Source organism: Dendrobates tinctorius, unplaced genomic scaffold, assembly GCF_039654945.1.
Source record: "Dendrobates tinctorius isolate UK_male_01 unplaced genomic scaffold, ASM3965494v1 ptg000152l, whole genome shotgun sequence".
Classification (NCBI taxonomy): Eukaryota; Metazoa; Chordata; class Amphibia; order Anura; family Dendrobatidae; genus Dendrobates; species Dendrobates tinctorius.
The window spans coordinates 5899219-5923645 of NW_027361819.1; the positions used below are offsets into that span (position 1 = coordinate 5899219).

At 45.0% G+C, this 24427-nt stretch overlaps 2 protein-coding genes across 6 annotated transcripts in view; one reads left to right on the forward strand and one right to left on the reverse strand.

Annotated features, from left to right (window-relative positions):
* Positions 1–5246: 5246 nt before the first annotated feature.
* LOC141050832 (guanylate-binding protein 1-like) lies at positions 5247–23807 on the reverse strand. Of its 4 annotated transcripts, XM_073547509.1 has the most exons (14): positions 18610–18828; positions 18123–18530; positions 17696–18043; positions 17515–17616; positions 15303–15482; positions 15017–15144; positions 13827–13936; positions 11361–11548; positions 10998–11246; positions 9993–10273; positions 9154–9366; positions 8587–8689; positions 7183–7376; positions 5247–6236 (listed from the first exon to the last, which is right to left on the reverse strand). In XM_073547509.1, the coding sequence occupies exons 4-14, from the start codon at positions 17528–17530 to the stop codon at positions 5991–5993; spliced, it is 1908 nt and encodes a 635-aa protein (XP_073403610.1). In that variant the 5' UTR covers positions 17531–17616; positions 17696–18043; positions 18123–18530; positions 18610–18828; the 3' UTR covers positions 5247–5990. The 4 variants fall into 4 exon arrangements, with proteins under 4 accessions (XP_073403610.1, XP_073403611.1, XP_073403612.1 ...); XM_073547510.1 differs by having other exon boundaries at positions 17929–18530; XM_073547511.1 differs by lacking the exons at positions 17696–18043; positions 18123–18530; positions 18610–18828 and adding an exon at positions 23788–23807.
* Positions 18929–24427, forward strand: part of LOC141050831 (interferon-induced very large GTPase 1-like) — a 178833-nt gene continuing 173334 nt past the window's right edge. The window contains exon 1 of one of the 2 annotated variants that reach the window (XM_073547506.1): positions 18929–19077. In XM_073547506.1, the coding sequence (XP_073403607.1) occupies positions 19038–19077 (40 nt within the window). In that variant the 5' untranslated portion in view covers positions 18929–19037. The remainder of the gene's footprint in view (positions 19078–24427) is intronic. The other variant, XM_073547505.1, reaches the window with a different exon arrangement.

The window sequence follows — 24427 nt, forward strand, 5'->3', positions numbered from 1 at the left end:
AGAGAATTACAGCAAGTAGGTAGTGATGAGGCATTAAATAAAAACAGAAAATTAAATAAATTCTGTAAAAAGCAAATCAAGACAGCAAAGATTGAGACAGAGACTCATTGCCAGAGAAAGTAAAAATAATCCCAAAATATTCTTTAACTACATAAATAGTAAGAAGCTAAAAAATGATAGTGTTGGTCCCCTTAAAAATAGTCTGGGTGAAATGGTGGATGTGGATGAGGAAAAAGCCAATATGCTAAATGACTTTTTTTCAACAGTATTTACACAAGAAAATCCCATGACGGATAACATGATCAGGGATAAAAAATTCTCTGTTAGATGTCACCTGCTTAACCCAGCAGGAAGTACGGCGACGTCTAAAAATCATTAAAGGTGACAAATCCCCGGGCCCGGATGGGATGCACCCCCGAGTACTGCAGGAAGTAAGCACAGTCATAGATAGAACATTATTCTTAATCTTTAAGGATTCCATAATAACAGGGTCTGTACCACAGGACTGGCGTATGGCAAATGTGGGGCCAATATTCAAAAAGGGGACAAAAAGTGAACTTGGAAATTATCGGCCAGTAAGTTTAACCTCAACTGTGGGTAAAATCCTGGAGGGTTTTCTAAGAGATACTATACTGGAGTATCTGGAGAAGAATAACCTTATGACCCAATATCAACATGGGTTTACAAGGGACCGTTCCTGTCAGACTAATCTGATAAGCTTTTATGAAGAGGTAAGTTCCAGACTGGACCAAGGGAATGCAGTGGACGTGGTGTACATGGACTTTTCAAAAGCTTTTGATACGGTGCCACACAAAAGGTTGATACATAAAATGAGAACAATGGGGATAGGGGAAAATATGTGTAGGTGGGTTAAGAGCTGGCTCAGGGATAGGAAACAAAGGGTGGTTATTAATTGAGCACACTCAGACTGGGTCATGGTTAGCAGTGGGGTACCACAGGGGTCAGTTTTGGGCCCGTTTCTTTTTAACATATTTATTAATGACCTTGTAGGGGGCATAGAGAGTAGAATTTCAATATTTGCAGATGACACTAAACTCTGCAGGGTATCAATACAGAGGAGGACAATTTTATATTACAGGAGGATTTATGTAAACTAGAAGCTTCGGCAGATAAATGGCAAATGAGCTTTAATGGGGATAAATGTAAGGTCATGCACTTGGGTAGAACGAACAAGATGTATAATTATGTGCTTAATTGTAAAACACTGGGCAAAACTGTCACTGAAAAAGACCTGGGTGTATGGGTGGACGACAAACTCACATTTAGTGGCCAGTGTCAGGCAGCTGCTGCAAAGGCAAATAAAATAATGGGATGCATTAAAAGAGGCATAGATGCTCATGAGAACATAATGTTACCTCTATATAAGTCACTAGTGTGACCACACTTAGAATACTGTGTACAGTTCTGGTCTCCGGTGTATAAGAAAGACATAGCTGAACTGGAGCGGGTGCAGAGAAGAGCGACCAAGGTTATTAGGGAGCTAGGGGGTCTGCAATACCAAGACAGGTTATTACTCTTGGGGTTATTTAGTTTGGAGAATCAAAGGCTTAGGGGTGATCTTATTACAATGTATAAATATATGCGGGGACAGTACAAAGACCTTTCTAATGATCTTTTTACTCTTAGACCTGTGACGGGGACAAGGGGGCATCCTCTATGTCTGGAGGAAAGATGGTTTAAGCATACTCACAGATGCGGATTCTTTACTGTAACAGGGAAAAATGCAAAGTACTACATCTGGGCAATAAAAATGAAAAAAGCATATACAGAATGGGAGGAATAGGGCTAAGTGACAGCACATGTGAAAAAGACTTGGGTATACTAATAGATCACAGACAGAATATGAGTCAACAGTATGATGCAGCAGCAAAAAAGGCAAATGCAATTCTAGGATGTATTAACAGAAGCATACAGTCTAGATCACGTGAAGTCATTATTTCCCTCTACTCCTCTTTGGTCAGACCTCATCTGGAATATTGTGTCCAGTTTTGGGTACCACATTTTAAAAAAGACATCAACAAACTGGAGCAAGTTCAGAAAAGAGCGACCAGAATGGTGACCGGTCTGCAAACCCTGTCTTATGAGGAAAGGTTGCAGGATTTGGGATTGTTTAGTTTGCAAAAGAGAAGACTGAGAGGAGACTTAATAGCTGTCTACAAATATCTAAAGGGCTGTCACATTGTAGAAGGATCAACTTTATTCTCATTTGCACAAGGAAAGACTAGAAACAATGGGATGAAACTGAATGGGAGGAGACACAGATTAGATATTAGAAAAAACTTTTTGACAGTTAGAGTGATCAATGAGTGGAACAAGCTGCCAAGAGAAGTGGTGAGTTCTTCAATGGGAGTCTTCAAACAGAGGCTGGACAGACATCTGACTGGGATGATTTAGTGAATCCTGCTTTGAGCAGGGGGTTGGACTAGACGGCACAGGAGGTCCCTTCCAGCTCTACGATTCTATGATAATGGGCACTAAATTGCTACCCAAAATCCTTTGGTAATTATCAGCTTTCATAATGCCTTGCACACAGTCAAGGCTCCGTGTGCCAGAGGTTACAAATAAACCACAAAACATCTTTGAACCTCCACCATATTTGACTGTAGGTGCTGCTTTCTTTTCTTTGTAATCCTCATTCCATTTTCGGTAAACAGTAAAATGATGTGCTTTACCAAAAAGCTCTATCTTGGTCTCATCTGTGCACAAGACCTCTTTTTGACTTACTCATGTACATTTTGGAAAAATGCAGTCAAACTTTTTCATGTCACTGTGTTAGCAGTGGGGTCCTCCGGGGTCTCCTGCTATAGCATTTCATTAAATTCACATGTCTATGGATAGCTCACACTGACACTGATACACCCTGAGTCTGCAGGGCAGCTTGAATTTCTTTGGAACTTGATTGGGGCTGTTCATCTACCATCCGGACTATCAGCAATTTTTGTCTGTTGTTCACGTCCAGGATATGGACTTGTACTTGTTCCCTTGAGATTGTTGACATTGTTCAACAATTTGGGTTCTGAAGTCCTTGGACAGTTCTATGTTTAGTGCAGCACACACCGACACACAATGCAAAGACTGAGTTAACTTTCTCCTCTTTTTATCTGGTTTCAGGTGTGATTTTCATTTTGCCCACACCTTTTAATTGCCATAGGTGAGTGTGAACGAGCATGACATGCTTGAAACAAAATTGCTTACCAACAATTTTTTCAGGCTTACTTTTGGGGCTGTATGTGAAATTATGTTTAATCTGCCTTTTTATCCCCTTTTTTTGTGTTGTCCTGCTTGAACCAAAATATTGCCGTCACTATGGGCTATCAAATTTTTCAAATTTTCTGTTTTGTGAGTCATGCCTTCAGTTTGGTATGTAGATAGATACAGTGAGAACAGAAAGTATTCAGACCCCTTTAAATTTTTCACTCTGTTTCATTGCAGCCATTTGGTAAATTCAAAAAAGTTCATTTTTTTCTCATTAACGTACACTCTGCTCCCCATCTTGACTTAAAAAGACCAGAAATTTAGAATTTTTTGCAAATTTATTAAAAAAGAAAAACTGAAATCTCACATGGTCATAACTATTCAGCTCCTTTGCTCAGTGTGGAGGAGAAGCACCTTTTGAGCTAGTACAGCCATGAGTCCTATTGGGAATGATGCCACAAGTTTTTCACCCCTGGATTTGGGGATCCTCAGCCATTCCTCCTTGCAGATCCTCTCCGGTTCGGTCAGGTTGGATGATGAACGTTGGTTTTGCGCAATTTTCAGGTTTCTCCAGAGATGCTCAATTGAGTTTAGGTCTGGGCTCTGGCTGGGCCAGTCAACAATGGTCACAGAGTTGTTCTGAAGCCACTCCTTTGCTATTTTAGCTGTGTGCTTAGGGTCATTGTCTTGTTGGAAGGTGAACCTTCAGCCAAGTCTGAGGTCCAGAGCACTCTGGAAGACGGTTTCATCCAGGATATCTCTGTACTTGGCCGAATTCATGTTTCCTTCAATTGCAACCAGTCGTCCTGTCCCTGCAGCTGAATGAAAAACACCCCCATAGCAAGATGCTGCCACCACCATGTTTCACTGTTGAGATTGTATTGGGCAGGTGATGAGCAGTGCCTGGTTTTCGCCACACATACTGCTTAGAATTATCACCAAAAAGTTCTATCTTTGTCTCATCAGACCAGAGAATCTTATTTCTCATAGTCTGGGAGTCCTTCATGTGTTTTTTAGTAAACTCTATGCTACTTTCATATGTCTGACACTGAGGAGAGGCTTCTGTTGGGCCTCTCTGCCATAAAGGCCTGACTGGTGGAGGGCTGCAGTGATAGTTGACTTTGTGGAACTTTCTCCCATCTCCCTACTGCATCTGTGGAGCTCAGCCACAGTGATCTTGGGGTTCTTCTTTACCTCTCTCACCAAGGCTCTTCTCCCACGATTGCTCAGTTTGGCTGGACGGCCAGGTCTAGGAAGACTTCTGGTGGTCCCAAACTTCTTCCATTGAAGGATTATGGAGGCCACTGTGCTCTTAGGAACCTTGAGTACTGCAGAAATTCTTTTGTAACCTTGGCCAGATCTGTGCCTTGCCACAATTCTGTCTCTGAGCTCCTTGGCTAGTTCCTTTGGCCTCATGATTCTCATTTGGTGTGACATGCACTGTGAGCTGTGAGGTCTTATATAGACAGGTGTGCACCTTTACAAATCAAGTCCTGTCAGTGTAATTACACACAGCTGGACTCCAATGAAGGAGTAGAACCATCTCAAGGAGGATCACAAGGAAATGGACAGCATGGGACTTACATATGAGTGTCCGAGCAAAGGGTCTGAATACTTATGATCATGTGATATTTCGGTTTTTCTTTTTTAATAAATTTGCAAAAATTTCTACATTTCTGTTTTTTTTCTGTCAAGATGGGGTGCAGAGTGTACATTAATGAGAAAAAAATGAACTTTTGTGAATTTAACAAATGGCTGAGAAGAGTGAAAAATTTAAAGGGGACTGAATACTTTCCGTACCCACTGTAGATAGATAAATAGAGAGATAGATTATATATAAATGATAGATAATAGATAAATAGATAAATGGTAGCTAATAGATAGATAATAGATAGATAGAGAGATAGATAATAGAGAGACAGATAAATGATAGAATAAGTAGCAGCTGGTAAACGCCTATTAGTTGTGATGTAAAAAATGAAAAAAACGTATACATCTCTCTATCCATGAAGAACGGCCACACACAGAGATTCCATGTAGTAAACATTCAGAAGTTTATTCGTCCATGTGCAGAAACACAGCAACATCTGATCGCTTGTCGTGTAACAACATGGTGGCTATTGATGGTGTGTGAGGGGCCGGTCCATGTGATGACGTATACAGCCGGTAGTAATGACGTATACAGCCGGTAGTAATATATGTAGATGTAACATCGTTACTAAGTGAAGAACGATTCTAATGACGCAGAGAGAACTGTAATCAGCGATTGTTCTAGTGTACATATGGTGATAGGTGTCACAGCTGTATGTGAGGGGACTCACCAATCATGTGACCAGAGCAAAAGTTAAATTAAATGCCCCCTATGTGAAATTCAAAGAGGCGACTTTGGATAAAATATCGCAGAGCTGGTGTGGATGCATAAGTCCGCACACCCTGTAAATGAGAAGATCTATACAGGTGCATAGGGGCGGCAGTCGCACCCAGGTTCCAAGAGGTCCCTTCAGCTTGTTGGAGAGGACCCATGCTACCAGAGGTGCCTGATACGTAGGGGCCCTGTGGGAGATTTGCATTGGGGCCCACGAGGTTTGCGTTACACCAGTGGATCTAAGCATGACACACTGAGATGTCAGATGGAGGCGCGGGCCGAGCTGTGTACACAGGACAGAAGACATCTTTACCAGTGGCGTTGCCTTCTGGGCACTGTAGGGCTTTACGGCACGAGGGTGTGGGTAGAATTTTGCATGGTCTGATTGGAGAAACGATGTTTTGTGCTTTTATATTGATTTCCGCATTTTGAACTCTCTATACATCTGGCCGGCTTTAGTGTGGATCACCTTTCCCGCCATTTCGATAAGTGAGGGGGCAACAGCGGAGACCACATTCTTCAACTTGTCAAGGACGGGTGTATACCATTGATGCTCATCCATCTTCTTCTCCTCCTCCACCTGCAAGTCCTCGATCTGCGCTTGGTACATGTTGGCTTGTTTGTGAAATCCCTGTCTCTCGTAGGAATCCCGCTCCTGTGCACACACAATAAGAACGGCTGAGTATAACGCTATGGTAATGGAGCGCCCACTAAGTCTAAGTCAGGCAAAGAGGAGCACGAGTCAGTTACAATCATTATCCGGGCAGCTTAACCCTCAAGATGCTGCTGCTCACTCTGTCACGTGCGTGCTCACATCCTCCAGCAATGTCATCCCACCAACGTCAGCCCCACTTTTCCCGGATAGTGGCATAACTTGTTGTGACCGCTGCAGCCAATCGTCTGCTTTGATGAAATAGTAAAGCCTACAGCTAAACAGCAGCCACTCATTGGCTGCAGAGATTACATGGGGCAAAAATTCACATCACTCTATGGGAAAAGTGGTGCTGTGCTCGAGGTGAGTGTACATTGTTTTTAATACAATTGGGGCCCTCAATCGATTAAGCTGGGGTTGTGCAATAGTTGCCCAGTGGGACTAAAAAAAAAAAAGAACAAACAAACAAAACACCTACGTAATAACAAAATGTTTTAAAGTATCTACAGTAAATGGTGAAACTCAGTAGTCCACACGTCCCGGATTACATGGTGACTTTCTGTAGCGCTACTGATTGCTTTTACAGTGACAGCTGCAGATCACAAGATGAGCATATCTTCAGGATAGGGCACCAATGTCAGATAATGGTGGAGATAACATGTGGGTCCACCACTGATCGGCTGTTATCTGCTCTGGCGATGGTCAGATCTGATCAGTGCAGCTTCCTTCAATGTGTAGTGGTCGCTGATGGGTGCTGCAGATCAGCTCCTTCTCTTGAATATACTCTTAATCTCCAGTATCCGGTAGCAGCTGCTACACAGTGAACGAAGCTCTCTGACCAATGTACATACATCTGGCTGCCGCTGAAGGAGTTATTATGAATTAATGACGTCATAAATGTCTCCTGCCTCATTCATACAGGACAAGGACACAGACGGCCAGCACTCACCCTCTCCTTGTCTGCAATAGCTCGTTGAATTTGGGCAGCCATCAATCTATTTTCTTCCGCAAATTTTTCAAACGCGCCCATCACGTGGTTTTGTATATACGCCTTCTCGTCTTCAAGCTTCTGATTCTTCTGGGATTCATTCATTTCATGCACTTTTTGCTCCATCTCTTCAATTTTTTTCTTTGCTTTCTCCTCTGCAGAGAGAATTGAGGATAGGACGGCTTTACCTGAAGTAGGGCGCCATATTGTCCGACTCAGCCCTACACAAGTTTCTAGACAAAGGGACTTTTACACGGTACTCTGCACAAAAGTTTTACATTTTCCTACTATATTACGTCTTCTCCAGGATTCCGGCCTAGAGATTTCCTAATGTAGGGATGTGGACTTGTCTTACCCTATTCCTACCTCTGAAGAGAACAGAGGCGCCATGTGAATATTGTCATGCAGTTTTATATGTAGAAGTAATGCGTGTCCAATGTAATGCATTATGGTGATACACAGTATGTAAAGTGTTAATGCGTAATGTGAGTACAGCATAAGATATAGAATAAGGATAATACGTATAGCGTATAAAATAGGAAATGGTTAAGTATAGAGCTAGTACAGTAGTGCTGATAAAAGGGAGGCACGTCCTGGTCAGAGGGAGTCCAGTGTCAGTGAAGAACCTAGTGAAGGCCAAGTTCACATGCGGTGGGCTGCTAGGGGCAGCATGTGTCGCTTGTTCCAGGCAGTGGATGGCATTACTGGGATCCTGAGCTGCTGCTCCTGTCACGCCCAGAGACCAAGATCTGGTATATGGGCTGCTGGACACATCGTAGAAAATGGACAGGGATGAGGATGGCTGGTCCTGGATGCATTGCCGAGGTGGATGAGAAATCCCAGAGACTGACAGAATCAGTGGACTTGGGGGTAGTCTAGGACGAGCTAGGGACAGGACTTAAGAGAAGTTGTGCTGAGAAGGAGGAAAACGTGAATAGTTGTGCCCTATTCCACATGTCACCACCTGATGAACTTGGACTGTTTAGTAAAAGTTTGACTGTTGTAAAGAACTGGAGGCATTGGAGGCCTGAGACATACAAGTAAGTGTGATGCACCTCACACCCTACATCACCCTGGGACTGGGACACCCCTTGTCTGTAAAGTGCCAGAGTGAAGCTGGACAGCAGCTCGGTCACGACTACCGCTCTGCGCCACTTTACACTAGCATTGCTCCATAAGAAGGTTATAGGTAGCCGGATTAGACCCATGTACATGGGCCATTACTTCGATATACTATGTGTAGATACGAGTCTCTGATGAAGAGCAGAGAAATGTACAAGAGAAATTGTGAACGCAACATTGAGAAGCGGGAAGATCCTCTCAAGACTGTAAGAAGAACACCTACAACTATAAGCGATCGTTCACCTTCAAGCTCCTTCTCTTTCTCAGTCAAGGCTTCATCGGTCTTCAGAATATTGATTTCAATGGATTTCCAAAGGGTCAGGTATTTCTGGAGCACAGTTTCAGCCTATATGAATGAGAAATGTAAAAAGTATAAACTATTTGAACCATGAGAAAAGCGAATCTGAATCTTGTCCATTATGTGAAGCATAAATGGCCATCGATGGCCATCAATAGATCAACTGGAAAGAGTCAGCGATCACCTGATGGAGGCATCATAGATATGTTGGTTACGTAAGGTCCCCATACATATTAGATGAAAGTCCGTTGAACCTGCCGATCGGGGCAGGACTGGACGACCATCTAATGTTTATAGGAGGCTCCTGATTCTCCTGAACAGATGGTGTCGGAGAACAGTAGGAATGAGCCATTGGAATTTCAGCACCTGATGCTTTTCTTTTCAGGGAAGATAAGCTGCTACCAGAAAAGTCCAACAGCGGTTTTCTTCTCTCTCCCCCCACGCCTATGGAGGAGGCGGGAAAGTCAGCTATCTGATGAATGAATGTTCAGTTCTTATTCTCTACCACCAACCTCAATGCCCTTCCTGGGTTCCATGTGATATTTTTCTTCTATTGCTTGTAAGTCTTCCTTGAATTTTTTATGGCCACCACGAACACTGTATGATCCTTTAGAAAAAGCTTCCTGGTTCTCCGCAGAATGCTTCTTAATCAGGACTTCACAAACTTCCCGGGACTTCTCCTCATTCATATTACAGAACTCATTCTTCTTCTGTTGGATCAGTTCCTGAAGGAAAAAACCACAACCTTCAAATTTTTGCTGGATAATTGGTTTTAAGAGTCAAGCTCAACTCAACAGCCATATATGGAGTATTTGGGACTGTTAAGGTCCAGTTGGAGATGGACTAGATTTGCTATGATTAATTAATAAATCTCATCATACTGGTGTGTTCACCGGATCTTAGCATAAAAGTGTTGCGCAAGCCATATGTTAGATATCATGATTAAGGGAGCTTAGTCACCACAAACGCGTCGATATCACATTTTATGTACTGTTTACGCTGATGCTTTTTCCCTCTATTGAGCACGTTTTTCAGTGAACAAAGGAAAAGTTTTTTCACTACTTCATTTAGCTGGATCCTCCATTCCCATGATATAGAGCGCCTGCTGGAAGACAGGACCACTGTGAATGTGACTCTCCAATAAAAAGACTCTGAGAAGAGAAATATGACCTTTATTTTTAGGTGTTAGGATGAGATGATTGAATCTGTTTAAAGCAAAACTAATTCTCTAATTTTACAAAATATTTTGACCTAAATCCATTTTTTGTGTGATTTCCTCCCAGCAAAATGTTAAATCAAATTTTGTGGCCATAATTACAGCAGATTTGTTGATCACTAGTGTCGGACTCACCATATATTCTTGGAGGAATTTCTGGTCTTTGTCTTTAAATGACCTTTTTAAAAAGATCGGAAGAGCTTCGTTCTCGCACTGCCGGCTCAGCTCAAGGAACTCGGTCAGGGTGTCGGTGGGGAAGACGACGCGTTCCTTCATCTTGTTCTCATAATATTGCACAGCCTCCTGGATGGCCGCCTTGTTCTCGATGTCAGACAGGGTATGGGCCACGTCCTCCATGCAGGCAATATTGGATGTCATTATCGCCTCAGTGTACATCTCTGCCAGTTTACCAAGCTCTGAAAAACAAATGGAATGAATGGATGAACCGATGAGGTCTAGAAGAAGTCTGCTCTCAGGTGGGGGTGGTAGTATGCTCTCAGGCAGGGGGTGGTAGTGTGCTCTCAGGCAGGGGTGGTAGTCTGCTCTCAGTTAGGGATGGTAGTCGGCTCTCAGGCGGGGGTGGTAGTCGGCTCTCAAGTGGGAGGTGGCAGTCTGCTCTCATGTGGGGGGTGGTAGTCTGCTCTCAGGTGGGGGTGGTAGTCTGTTCTCAGGTGGGGGTGGTAGTCTACTCTCAGGTGGGGGGGTGTAGTCTACACTCAGGTGGGGGTGGTAGTCTGCTCTCAGGTGGGGGGGTGGTAGTCTGCTCTCAGGTGGGGGGGTGGTAGTCTGCTCTCAGGTGGGGGTGGTAGTCTGCTCTCAGGTGGGGGGTGGTAGTCTGCTCTCAGGTGGGGGGGTGTTGTCTACACTCAGGTGGGGGGTGTTGTCTACACTCAGGTGGGGCGTGTTGTCTACACTCAGGTGGGGGTGGTAGTCTGCTCTCAGGTCGGGGTAGTAGTCTGCTCTCAAGTGGTGGGGTGGTAGTCTGCTCTCAGGTGGGGGGGTGGTAGTCTGCTCTCAGGTGGGGGGGTGGTAGTCTGCTCTCAGGCGGGGGTGGTAGTCTGCTCTCAGGTGGGATGGTAGTCTGCTCTCTGATGGTTCTTCCCTTAGTAATGGACTCCCTTTTGCACAGATATAACTCACGGCTTCCTGTAACTGTGACGCTGCCGATCACTTTCTTCGCTCCTGCTTCCTGGAAGATATAGTCACAGAAATTCTTTGTCTGCTGCAAAAATTCCTTTTTCAGTTCACTCTCGGAAATGTTGTCCATGTTCTGCAGAACTTCCGTTTTCGCAGATGGCTGATCAAACACGAAGCACTTGCGCTTCCCGAAGTACATGCGGAGGCGTTTCCTGGGTCTGTTATAATCCTCGTCTCTGGGTGTCTTTTCCGCTGCCGCGAAGAAGAGAAATGTGATGGCGTGACAGTCAATGGAGGACGGAGCGATCGCTGATGGCTCCCCCCGTGATCCGCTCCTTTATCTATAGGCGTCGTCTCGATACTTACGGTTTCGCAGCTTCAGAGCGTTGTCCAGATATTCATCCTCCGTAATCTGTTTCCCACCAACGTTCAGCTTCAAATGAAAATCTCTCACGGCCCAAATGAAGATGGGGAAATGCAGGGAGAATTCCGCCTCCTCGTCCTCATTGTCATGAGATTTCACCTTGATCAGTTCTGCAAGATCCCCCACAAATCTATTCACGGTGGATAAGGAAATGCCGGATAATGGCTTATTACAAAATGTCTGAACTCCCCAAAACTGGGCTGACTAATGATCATTCCTTCATCGTTTGCCATTTATAAAAAAAAATCTCAGACCTCCTTGACATTTGGATTTTCTTGGCCGATGATGAAGCCGGTTGTTATCATCAGTGGAAAAACCACCTGATCGGTGTTCTGAACTGTGGCAATATTCGTTGGTTGGGCATCGGTCAAAATTCAATGAAAAGGTTGTCGATCATCCATTATGTTGGAAATTGCCCATTTTGGACAAATTTTACCCAAACTTTATTGAGATTTGACAATTTGCGCTGCGCTCCTACAAGGATGGCTAGCACTGTAAGGAAGTGAAATAATGCTAAAAGTTCAGTAATTTGGGTTTTGTTTGGTTATGTAATAGAATTTTTGCATAATTAATTGCATGGGGATATGTCTTTTAACATAAAATGGGTGAACTGGGTCAGTAGTGCTAAATCATCATCAGTCATTTAGAATTTTACCCCCTTCCCAGCATAGAATGTAATGTCCTATTGTAAAGGAGAGAAGATGATGCCAGTACAACCCTTTGAAGATGTTATGGTTATATAATGTGTTGTTTTAAATGTAGTTTTATCTGGTTTGTGTGTTGCAACAGTGGTTTAGTTGCGGACAGGTTTAATTATTGGAACCAGCCCAGTATGGGAGGGGGTTACATTTGCACAAGGGAATTAATCTTGTTAGACAGACAGGGTTGAGTACTTGACAAGTAAATACTCTAAGTAAATACCTATGGTCTTGCTGGTCGCAGACATGTATGTGAACGGGTGTTAGTGTGCCGTAAGGGGAGACCATGCATAGGATAGCACATTTTGAAGGAAACGAAAATTAAGTGGCAGAAGGATTCCTGATACCAGACAAGGAGGCCTATACTATGTTTGGGGATGAATGTATGGGGTGAGCTCAGGAACAGTGCTGCTATGGCTGCTGGTGGCCTGCTGATGGCTCCATGGCTGCCATGTTGGAAGTCCTGTGAAGCCCAGCCACATACTGAGCTTCATAGGAGATTGTGATTTTATAGTTACAATTATCGGTATTGTAGGAAACTGAACAAGTGACATCAAATCCGGTGGAGATAAAATAATACAGTAAAAGAAAATTAAAATTATTATTTTTTATAAAATGTATCAATATTTTAATCACGTATTAATAAACGTATTTGGAATCGCATTGTCTGAAAAAGTCCAATTTGTCAAAGTGGCAAAGTAATTCATCCGGTAAAGCCGCACAGAGGAAAAAAAAAGGCAAAACTCCAGATGTGCGCTTTTACGGTTGTCCTCTCCATGAGAATGCAACAAGAAGCCATCAAAATGTTATGCGTACCCAAAAATGGTGGCAATAAAAACGTCAGCTCGCCAGGCGGAAACCAGGCCTTCACACAAAGTCCATGGATGGAAAAGTGAAAACATTACTCGTCTCGCAAGACGACGACGACACAAATGAAAACTTTTGTTTTTGCAAGTTTCTGAATGTTTTTTCTCCACATAAATAGACTATTAGTCTTTGGTGTCTCTGTACTCGCACTGACCTGGGTAATCATATTGTCAAGTCATTTTTACCAAACTAAATCTTACAAACAATGGCGGAATTGCAATTTCATTTTTCACCGCACTTGGAAGTTTGTTTCCTTTTTTCACGTGTTTCAGTACACTGTACGGTAAAATAAATTGGGTCATTCAAAATTACAACCCGTCCTGCGAAAAACAAAACCTTACATGGCGACGGAAAAATAAAAATGTGACGGCTCTTGCGAGCAGGGAACAACAAAATTAAAGAAGGGGTAAAAACAGAAAATTGCTAATACAAGGTTCGCAGCCCGATACCATCAGGCCAACTTTTTATACAGCCTATTAGTGGGAAGACAATCTAGATCTTTATCAGTAGTACTGCCCACTTTAAAGTTGTTGTTTTTTAAACAAGATATCCCCTATCCATAATATAAGGTGTAACTTGCAAATTGCTGGTGGTCCAACCCCATCGTGAATGGAGCAAAGCATGCATTTGTGGCCTTTGCTCCTTCCAATGTCCATGTGACTGGTGAAAATAGCTGAGTGCCGTGCTCGGCAGCCCCGCAGACAAGCCACGATCCAAGCGCTAGCACCCAGTGAACAGCAAGTCATCCTTTATACCAAGGATATGGGGATAGCATGATTTTTGGGGGAATAACCCTTTACGACACTGGTAAATGAAAAGTACATAAACTTTTTGTAAGGATACTTCAGCTTGTCTATGGCATCTTGGTCGATTGTACCCTTGCTGTTATACACCAGGGCACTACTCAGGAGGACGGAGAGGCTGAAGATCCAGATGTCATTTTTCTTGTCTCCCTGTTAAGAAAAAAAGAAATGAGTCCTGTGGTCATAGATAATCCATGAATGTCTCGTGGATGACCAAGATCTGTCTTCCTGTGATTTGTAGAGCTTCCATACAACCAAGCAAAAGACATGATCACTCAGGAATCAAATAGCCTGCATATCTTATATCCTTATGCTCTAAACATTGCTCTTGTTATTTTTCATCCCTAAGTTAGTAATAATTAGATGGTACTCTAATAATAATAATGATAATAATTGAGAATGATCCCACCACTCGGGATCTGAAAATCCACCGATTTTGCAGTCTCCTTGAAGGCCATAGCTTCATAGTTTTGGATAAAGGTAGACTTAAGTCCTTTGAGTTCAACCTATAGCCTAACGTGTTGATCCAGAGGAAGGCAAAAACCCCATGAGGCAGACAAAAAATTCCTTACTGACACCACATACGGCAATCAGACTAGCTCCCTTGATCAATGTCCCGTCACAGAATCTAGTGCCCATAGCCTAGATCTGAATATGCTTGTGGTTTCTCCTGTTGTCCAAGAACTGATCATGGAAGACTCCTATATGTACTATAGGGAAGCAGGAGGTAAGGTGCTGGACAGAAGGTATGTTTCACAGATGTGGGTGGCCTTGGTGATGTAAGCCCCAGAGACAACTGCTTTGATAACAATAAGTTACTGAGAGGAATTTTAGTGGAACTGATTTTGGGTCTTGGATTTGGGAGTGACCAAAAGAGCTTGGGTGGGAAAGGTCACTCTCATACATTCCAGCCCAGGCCTTGCAGGTCCTATATAAAGCAGCTGGGTTGGCTCAGGTTTGGTCTGTAGTGTTGGAGAGGAAAAGACCAATAACAGACTGTGCCTGAGCATAAGCAGTGCATGTACTACTGGGTGGGTGAGACCATACTACTATATTGTGCCTACCCAAGAAGAAACAGATTTTGTTATTGAATTTTTTGGCTAAAGAAAAGCTGTTTACTTTATTTTAAAATTTTACGAGAGAAAATACATTTTACCGTTTGATACTAAAACCCGTGCCTGTGTGGACCCCAGTGGCTACCAAAGAGCATGGACCCCTACACTACCTTACCTTTTCCACATCACCCAGACCTTCAGTGTCTAGCAGAACCAGGACGTGGTCTGGCTTCGTAGGATGAGGAACGCACCACATCCAGATGCCTTTGGTCTCAGCTTGGACATTGTAACCCAGGTTAAAACCTATGGAGATAAATTATTGATAATTAATGTTTTTCTTTTTTTCAGTAATTGCATAAATCTAAGTCTTCTTTCACATAGATTTTAGTGATTTTTTTTTGTGCAAACCAATATATGCTATGAGTTGAATTGATGATCTACTTCTTTGGTGGGCCCCCCACCTTTCTTGGCTCCAGCTAACTTGTTCATCAGGTAAGACTTCCCCGTTCGGTATAAACCGACTATTGACACCACCACCACCGGCTGGATGATCTTTGTCAGGAATTTTACGGCCTCGGGATTCACCGTCAGCTTTCCTTCCTTGGTGTTCTCAATCAGACACACCGGGTTGTCCATCATAACTGCAGTAATAAAGCAAGTGTTAATAGGAATCAAAGTGTTAAACACATCGATAATGAATTATATTATTGCACTCGGTCAATTGGGTCATGTGTCATGAGGTCAATTGGGTCATGTGGCCATTTACCACATGACTATGGGGTAAGCGTTGGGCTACGCCAGAATAATATGGCAGGAACATAAGGTGCGTTTTGGCGTTAAGGGGCAGAGTGCGGATTATCTGATGTGGCTTGTAGTGCGTTGCACCGTGTATTCGGTCACAATTTTCCGTGAACCCAAGGAATGATGCTGACATTGCCAAATGTGGTCTGAAGAGCAGATGCTGAGTTGACCAAGAAATGATTTGCTGTTGTGAGTAATGGGCTGCAGTGCGGTGGCATGGTGCATTGTCAAACAGGGAAAGGCTTGGTTCTGGGAAGTCTGTTTGGGCGGTGAAGGACATAAGCTTAGTTAGATACGTATCTGGAGGAAGGTACAACTTAGTGGAATAGAGAGAGTGTGAAACATCAGTCTGTGAGAAGCTGGTGTAGGGTGTGATTGACTGTCCTGAGGCTTGTGGTGTGGCCAGTGAGGTGTATTTTACTGAACAGGATTGTGTTAGGTGGGGTCCGGAGCTCATAGAGATAGGGCCAGAACGTTAGTGACACCCATCCTGTGTATGCACTGCAAGTTGTGCTACTGAGCTGAGTTTAGTGGTGGCAGGTGCTGTGGAGCACAGGTTCATGGAGAACCTGGCCTGTGTGGGGTCAACAGTGACCTTTTGTAGTGGTGGGATTCTACAGAAGTGATGCCCCTGAATTCCTGAGGACCTGTAACACCTGATGAAGAAGAGAAGAAGACTGTCATTGCAAAAACATCTGGATAGGAACTGAAAGATTAAAGAAGCCAATTTCTGTCCGATTCCCACAGAGCGCAGAACCCAGAGTCGTCTCGTTACTACAAGACGTCATCATAGAAGTGGTCACAAAGACTGTTACATTCTGAGCCCGGAATAGACTTTGCCTCTCACTAAAGATAATGCCAGCACCGAGATTCAGCGCCGAGTCTCAGCAGTGAGCCTCAGCACCGAGTTTCAACGCTGAGCTTCAATGCCGAGCCTCAGTGGTGAGCCTCAAGATCGAGCTTCAGCACCGAGCTTCAACCCCGAGCCTCAGCATCGAGCCTCAAGATCGAGCCTCAGCACCGAGCTTCAACCCCAAGCCTCAGTATCGAGCCTCAGCACCGAGCCTCAGCATCGAGCTTCAACCCCAAGCCTCAGTATCGAGCCTCAGCATCGAGCCTCAGCACTGAACTTCAACCCCAAGCCTCAGTATCGAGCCTCAGCATCGAGCCTCAGCAATGAGCCTCAGTACCAAGCTTCAACACCGAGCCTCAACACCAAACCTCAGCACTGAGCCTCAGCACCTCATATGTGACTGTGAATCGCTCAATCATTGGGTTACCAGCTCAAAACAAAGATGGTATTGTGTCGGTAAGAACGTTATGGACGCGACGTTCCAGGGAAAAGGACTGTAAACAACAGAAAAGGAGATAAAATCTTATTTATGTGATATTCAGCATTTGCTACAGGAAAGGCGCAGTCAGCATGTGAAGAGTTAACGAGCGCTGTTCTCCATACTCAGAGCAAAAGAGAAAGTGAAAGGAGAATGATCAAAGTTCAGGTCAGAGAAGGACTACAACACTCAGCAGAGCCAATGGCTGCTTCTTGGGTCCTATGTCTATATATATAGTCTCTTGCCCTCGGTGCTGCACCCATCACTTGCCGCTGTAGTCTCCTGTCCTCACGTTACCGACCGTCAGACAGTCAGTACAGAACGCGATCCAGCGCCGCTCTGAGCAGCTGTCACCCGGTATATGCACAGGTGCAGCAGAGCTGAGTTTGCTGTCTGGTGCTCCCCATTGTGACAGCATTATATGAGTAAAATCTGTAATGTCAAACTCAACTCTGCTACATCGCACCATCAGAGCAGACAAGGTTCTCCCATAAGAGCGAAAACTGACAGGAGAAGCACCCCAAATAACGAGAGCGATTACCGGAGGATCCCGACATGGCGACGTCTGGAGCGAAGAGCGAACACTGGGAGATCCTGATCCTCGGCCGATCCAGCAACGAAATATGTGCAGAACGGAGGAGACCTGAAAGTGAAAGGAGGGTGAGGAGGAGGTCACATCCTGATTACAAAATGGAAACCGTAGGCAAGTCTGTACCACTAACCTCAGCTGCTGCAGAACATCACAGTGTAGCTCAGCTGCTGCAGAACCTCATAGTACACCTCAGCTGCTGCAGAACCTAATACACACCTCAGCTACTGCAGAACATCACAGTGTAGCTCAGCAGCTGCAGAACATCACCATATATCTCAGCTGCTGCAGAACATCATAATACACTTCAACTGCTGCAGAACCTCATAGTACACCTCAGCTGCTGCAGAACATCATAATACACACCTCAGCTGCTGCAGAACATCACCATATATCTCAGCTGCTGCAGAACATCATAATACACACCTCAGCTGCTGCAGAACATCACCATATATCTCAGCTTCTGCAGAACGGAGGAGACCTGAAAGTGAAAGGAGGGTGAGGAGGAGGTCACATCCTGATTACAAAATGGAAACCGTAGGCAAGTCTGTAGCACTAACCTCAGCTGCTGCAGAACATCACAGTGTAGCTCAGCTGCTGCAGAACCTCATAGTACACCTCAGCTGCTGCAGAACCTAATACACACCTCAGCTACTGCAGAACATCACAGTGTAGCTCAGCAGCTGCAGAACATCACCATATATCTCAGCTGCTGCAGAACATCATAATACACTTCAACTGCTGCAGAACCTCATAGTACACCTCAGCTGCTGCAGAACATCATAATACACACCTCAGCTGCTGCAGAACATCACCATATATCTCAGCTGCTGCAGAACATCATAATACACACCTCAGCTGCTGCAGAACATCACCATATATCTCAGCTGCTGCAGAACATCATAATACACACCTCAGCTGCTGCAGAACATCACCATATATCTCAGCTTCTGCAGAACGGAGGAGACCTGAAAGTGAAAGGAGGGTGAGGAGGAGGTCACATCCTGATTACAAAATGGAAACCGTAGGCAAGTCTGTAGCACTAACCTCAGCTGCTGCAGAACATCACAGTGTAGCTCAGCAGCTGCAGAACATCATAATACACTTCAACTGCTGCAGAACCTCATAGTACACCTCAGCTGCTGCAGAACATCACCATATATCTCAGCTGCTGCAGAACATCACAGTATAGCTCAGCTGCTGCAGAACATCACCATATATCTCAACTGCTGCAGAACCTCATAGTACACCTCTGCTACTGCAGAACTTCATCATACACCTCAGCTGCTGCGGAACCTCAGTTCGCGGTGTTACATGTGCAGCATTGTAGTTCTCTAGGCCACGCCTTCTTCACGGTCACGTGACTAGAAGACATTCTATCTATGCAACCAATCACAGGCCTCAGCTTTCAGGTGACCCCAGAACAGGAGGTTAGGAGCAGCAGTCACTGACAGCAAGCAGAGGTGTGCAGCCTCATGAGGAGGAGGAGGAGGAGGCGTGCTGCTGCTGCTGCAGGTAATCATGTCTGTAGTAATGTGCTGTGTTCACAAGAACTACAAGTCCCAGCTGAGGTTCTTGAGCTATGAGGCTGGCAGCCATCTTGTGACAGTGCTGTGGTGTCACTATGGCAACCAGTGTGATTGCGGCCTGTGGAGATGGAGGCCGGGGGTCACGGATCGGAGATGGAGGCCGGGGGTCACTGTGATGGAGGTCGGTGATTTCTGTCATTTATACTGTTACGTTTCTAGTTTTCCTCAGAGGTTATAAAATCTGTCGGCCGGGCGGGAAACTTGTTTTGGATGTTGAGTGTGGACTCCAGGAGCCGCTATTGAGTAAGTGCGGGAATGATTGGCCGACTATATAGCTGGCATCAATCTCCAGCAGCCGCGGCCATGAATATTAACCATTTAAAAGGAACATGTACTGGTGCCCGCGCGCCAACTCCCATCGACACCCCCACAACGCGATCTAGGGGGACCGATGAGCCCCAACTGAGCTCCAGACAGGATCGGGATTCTCACCATATACTGCAGCTGTGGTATTACCGTATATACTAAAAGCAAACGATCGCACGGTCAAGTTCCCCAAAGGGACTTAAAATAATGTAAAAAACGAAGATAAAACTTTTTAAAAATGTTAAAAAAATGTAGAAATTCAAATCATTCCCCTTTTTCTCCATTAAAAATAAACTAAAAAAAAATATATATATATATAATATCACTGTGATTGTAAAAGTCCAATCTCAAAATCTGGAATTAATTAACCCGATTGATAAATGCAGTAAAGAGAAATGAAGATGCTGCAGTTGTGGGTTATCTTCTCACTTCACCTCTATAAGTAAGTGTAATAATGAGCAATGAAAGCGTTGTAAGTACACAAAGCTGACTGATATCAATAAAGACGTCAGCTCACTGAGAAAAAACCAAGCCCCATCCAACAGGAAGATAAAATGTAACGGGTCACAAAGGAAAAAAAAAAAAAAGTGCAATAATCTGAATATTTTGGTCATCACTTAAAGGGAACCTGTCAGTCGGGGCTTCATGTGGTGCTCTGGTTATATATTCACAATACAGACTACTGACAGATCACAGATCCCTCACTGACCCGTCCCCTAGTTTACACAATGAATACATGTACATATGGAGCGCCCGCCAGGGCAGTGGGGATACTCGGTACCGGGCCGCTTCTTAAAGGGGCGGTGTCACAGCAGCGGTGACCCGGTCCATGGCCCTGGGCATCCAATAAAAGGGGTGTATTTACAAGGGAATGAGAAATAAAGAGTTTTTTGTGGTAAGAGTTTGTGATGCCACCTGTGGTATCTGATCAGTAGTGACCAGCGCTGCAGTGCAGATCCTCTGGGACTGATGTTGTGATGCAGCAGTGTTGGAATAGCTCTCCACAGGCAGAGCTGTTGTCCCAGGGCAGTTGTGGTTGGTTAAAGATGCAATGGCTGTGGATGGTAGATGCAGCAGTGCTGAGTGAGTGTTGAGGCAATAATTTAAAGGACACAGTGAGGTGCAGTTCCAAAGCTTTACTCACAGTTTCTGGTGCGCACAGATGCCCGCTTTAGTGCCGTGTCCTCCAGGTGAGGGGCTCAGTCAACTCCCAGGCAAAAGAAGTACACCTTTCCAACACTCCCTTCAGTATGTGCCTTTCCTGGCCATCTCCACAGTGCTGCTTTCCACTTGCCTTCCCTTTCAGCACTTCACAGTCAGTGTCCCAGGCCAGCTGCCGCGAATCCTGTTGGACAACGTGACCCACTACGTTTCCTTGACTCCTTCTGGCTGCCTTTCCGGAGAAGATAACTGTGGTTGTTGGCTGTGGCCCCTAAAGTTATCACAGCTGTCGGCTTACTAGCAGAGTCCTGATGTCCACACCACTAGGTTAAGGGGCCGAGACCCTTCTGCGACCTGGATTCTCCCCCACCTGATGTCCCTCAGCGTGGAACGAGCCCCACGGGAAGCACTCTCCACCCGTGTCTCTGGGAGAACCCCTTTTCCCTTCAGGGAACTTTCTTCCAAAAACCCTTCTGTCCAGCAGCTCCTGACTAGGAGCTGCTCCAGACACGTCCTCTCACTTCCTCCCCCTAAGGGGAACTGTCCTAACTTTCTACAGTTCTCCCGCTCTAAACCTAAGCTCCACCCACCTCCCAACACCCTTCACGAACCAAGCAGGGGTCATATAGGGTGCCCTGCTGTTCTAAGCGTGTGTGGCATGCAGGTGTATGAGTGTGGTCAGGTGTCTCCATCTTACCTGGTTAGTGGGATACTACACCTCTAGATGAGGTGCAGTACCTCTGTGGCGACTGAACCCTCAGGGGCGCCACACATACTGATGAAAAAAATCCCTTCTGCAGGCGGGTAATAACTGTGCTTGATGTTTTCCTGAGGAGTATAAAAAAAAATCATTTTTAAATTGGCGCTTGCACAGTAGCAGCCATCGGTGTATATAGAGCCAAGAGCTGCTACTGTGCAGGCTTGGTGACGCCATCTTGGAGGAGGAAAGTTTTTTTTCTTCTCTAGCAAGATGGCACTGCCGGCGAATGTGCAGTAGCAGCTCTCAGATCACCTCTATATACACCAATAGCTCCTACTGCGCAGGCACGGCGGGCACCATTTTACAATTGATTTTTTTTAATACTCCTCAGAATAACCTCAAGTACAGTTATTAACTACACATTAAACATGCGATTATGCTGCAGCGCAGGGGCCACGGCCGGAGCCGCCTGCAGAAGGTTTTTTTCAGTATGTATATATATTCATTATGTAAACTACTGGGTGGGACAGTGAGGGATCTGCATTATGAATAACTAATCAAATCACCACATGAAGAACCCCCCAGTGCCCCACCCAGAGCCCCACTCACAGCCCACCTGTCATGATTCCTCTGTTCAGAGTGTCTGGGACACTGCGATGGACAGCTCTGGCGTCCTATCCTGAGCTGGGGCATGCTGAGTTGTTAGTGCTTTGATAGGTCAACCAAGCTGTCAATCTGACTGGAAGGTGCAGAGACTTCCACAGGTGCTCCATATTCTTGGTAATTGACCTGTTGTTTAGGTGAGCTGTCTGGTTCAGATCATGGCCAGTCAAAATGTGACGCTAGTCACAACCCACGACTAGGCCGTGAATAATCGCAGTCAGATGTTCCGTTTGTTATTGCCCCTTTGCATCTGATATTCCGTTGCTGACCTTTGGATCGTGTTCTGACTACCCGTTTGTTATTGGCCCTTTGCTTATCTGCTGTTTCTCTGGCATTCTGACCTTGGCATGTGACCTAATTTGCGACATTGTATTTTCCCTTGGTTACTACATGATCTTTTGGTATTGGCCCCGGAACATCTGACTGCGCTTTTTCACGGCCCAGCCTTGGGTTGTGACTAGCGTCACACCAGCCTGTGGCACGAGCATGTCATTAACTAAAAGCTGAAAATAAAGATTAAACAACAACCACAAGAAGGATTTCATCACCAGGTATCAGTGTAGTCAGTATAACGGCGCCGACCTGACACTGTTTGTAGTTACTGAGCACAATCGTGCTGACAGGTTCCCTTTTAAATAAAAAAACATGTAAGTTTGGTATCACTGAAATAATCAGACTGACCTGGACAGTGAAGGAGGGCAGAGGTAGAAAGGAATGGAAGGCAACTAGCCCACAGTTCTCATTCTTTAGTGTCTAACAGATTTCCATCTTGAGAAATAAAGAGATCAGAGAAGTAGGAAAGTTTGTTCCAGTGAAAGCATCAATTTAATAATATGGGAGCGGGGGGCTGGGGAGCAGGGGTCTACGCACTCTCCATATAGTGATATACAGCTGTATTGCAGTGACTGCCTTATTACAAGGCACATTAAATGCGGTATATCTACCCCAGTGCTGGTGACACAGTAGGGTAGGTGAGCATTGCTTTACTGCATGTTGTGCACTCCCCTCCATCTCTATATTTAATTTGGAATCTATTTAGCTCCCATAGTAAAGAGAACGAACATGTAATACATTGTTCCTGACCTCACGACAAACTGCTCACTGTGCATAGGACAAATAGGGAGCAGCCAGTTATCAATTAGTTCTCAAAAACTTCGGCACCTCCTGTATATTCATAAAAACATCCAAGTGCCAAATCCATATGTCCATGAAACATGGTCCGAATACTGCTGCAGAATATTCTTATGTAAAGCATCCTATAATTAACATTGCTTATAGATTACTAATAATATAATTAGGTATTTACAATAATAATAGATTATAATGTTACATGCTATATATTGTTATCTTGGTTTAGTTTGAGTGTGATGTGACCGGTCGGGGCTGAGGAAACCTTGGGGGTGCAGAAAGTGGAGTGCCTGCCAGGGCAGTGGGGTACTCGGTACCGGGCCGCTTCTCAAAGGGGACAGTTTCACAGCGGTGGTGACCTGGTCCGTGGCTCTGGGCATCCAATAAAAGGGATATATTTACAGGGGATGAAAATAAAGAATTTGTAAATGTTCGTGACGCCACCTTTGGTATCTGGTCAGAGGCAACCAGCGCTGCAATGCAGATCCTCTGGGACTGATGGTGTGATGCAGTAGAGTTGAAGTAGCTCTCCACAGGCAGAGCTTAGTCCCAGAGCAGATGGAAGATGTTGAGAGAGAGAAAGATGTAGTGTGAAGCAAGGGATGTAGCAGTGCTGAGTAGGTGATGCAGGAAGAAGGCAGAAGACGCAGATGAATGCATTTCCAAAGCTTTACTCACAGTTCTGGTGCACACAGATGCCCACTTGGTGCTACATCCTCCGGGTGAGGATCCAGCCAACCTCCAGGCAGCTAGAGAACACCTTTCCAGAACTCCCTTTCAGTATGTGCCTTCCCTGGCCGTCTCACAGTGTTGCTTTCTCGCCTCTTCATACACAACACCTCACAGTGTCCCAGGCCAGCAGCCGCGGACCTTATTGGATAACATGCACAGTTCGTTTCCTTGCTCCCTTTTGGCTGCCTTTCTGGCAAAAATAACTGTGGTTAGTGACTGTGGCCCCTACAGTTTCCACAACTGTCGGCTTGTTAGCTGAGTCTTGATGTCCACTCCACTAGGCTAGGTGCCGAGACCCTTCTGTGACCTGGATTTCCCCCACCTGATGTCCATCAGCGTGCAACGAGTCCCACGGGGAGCACTCTCTTCACCTGTGCCTCTGGGAATCCCTTTCCCACTTCAGGGAACTTCCTTCAGTCACCTTCCGCAGCAGCTCCTGCTAACAGGGAGCTGCTGCACACACATCCTCTCACTTCTCCCCCCAGGAGGGAACTGATCCTAACTTCCTTCAGTTCTCTTGCTCTTAACCTAAGCTCCTCCCAACACCCATCCAGGGTGCCCTGCTACTCTAGGGTGCGTGTTATTT

Coding starts and splice junctions, on each gene's coding strand:
- LOC141050832 (XM_073547508.1), bottom strand. Junction 15,145..15,302: donor GTTAGCTGGAGCCAAGAAAG/GTGGGGGGCCCA, acceptor TTATCTCCATAG/GTTTTAACCTGGGTTACAAT. Junction 11,247..11,360: donor CGCTCTGAAGCTGCGAAACC/GTAAGTATCGAG, acceptor TCTTCGCGGCAG/CGGAAAAGACACCCAGAGAC.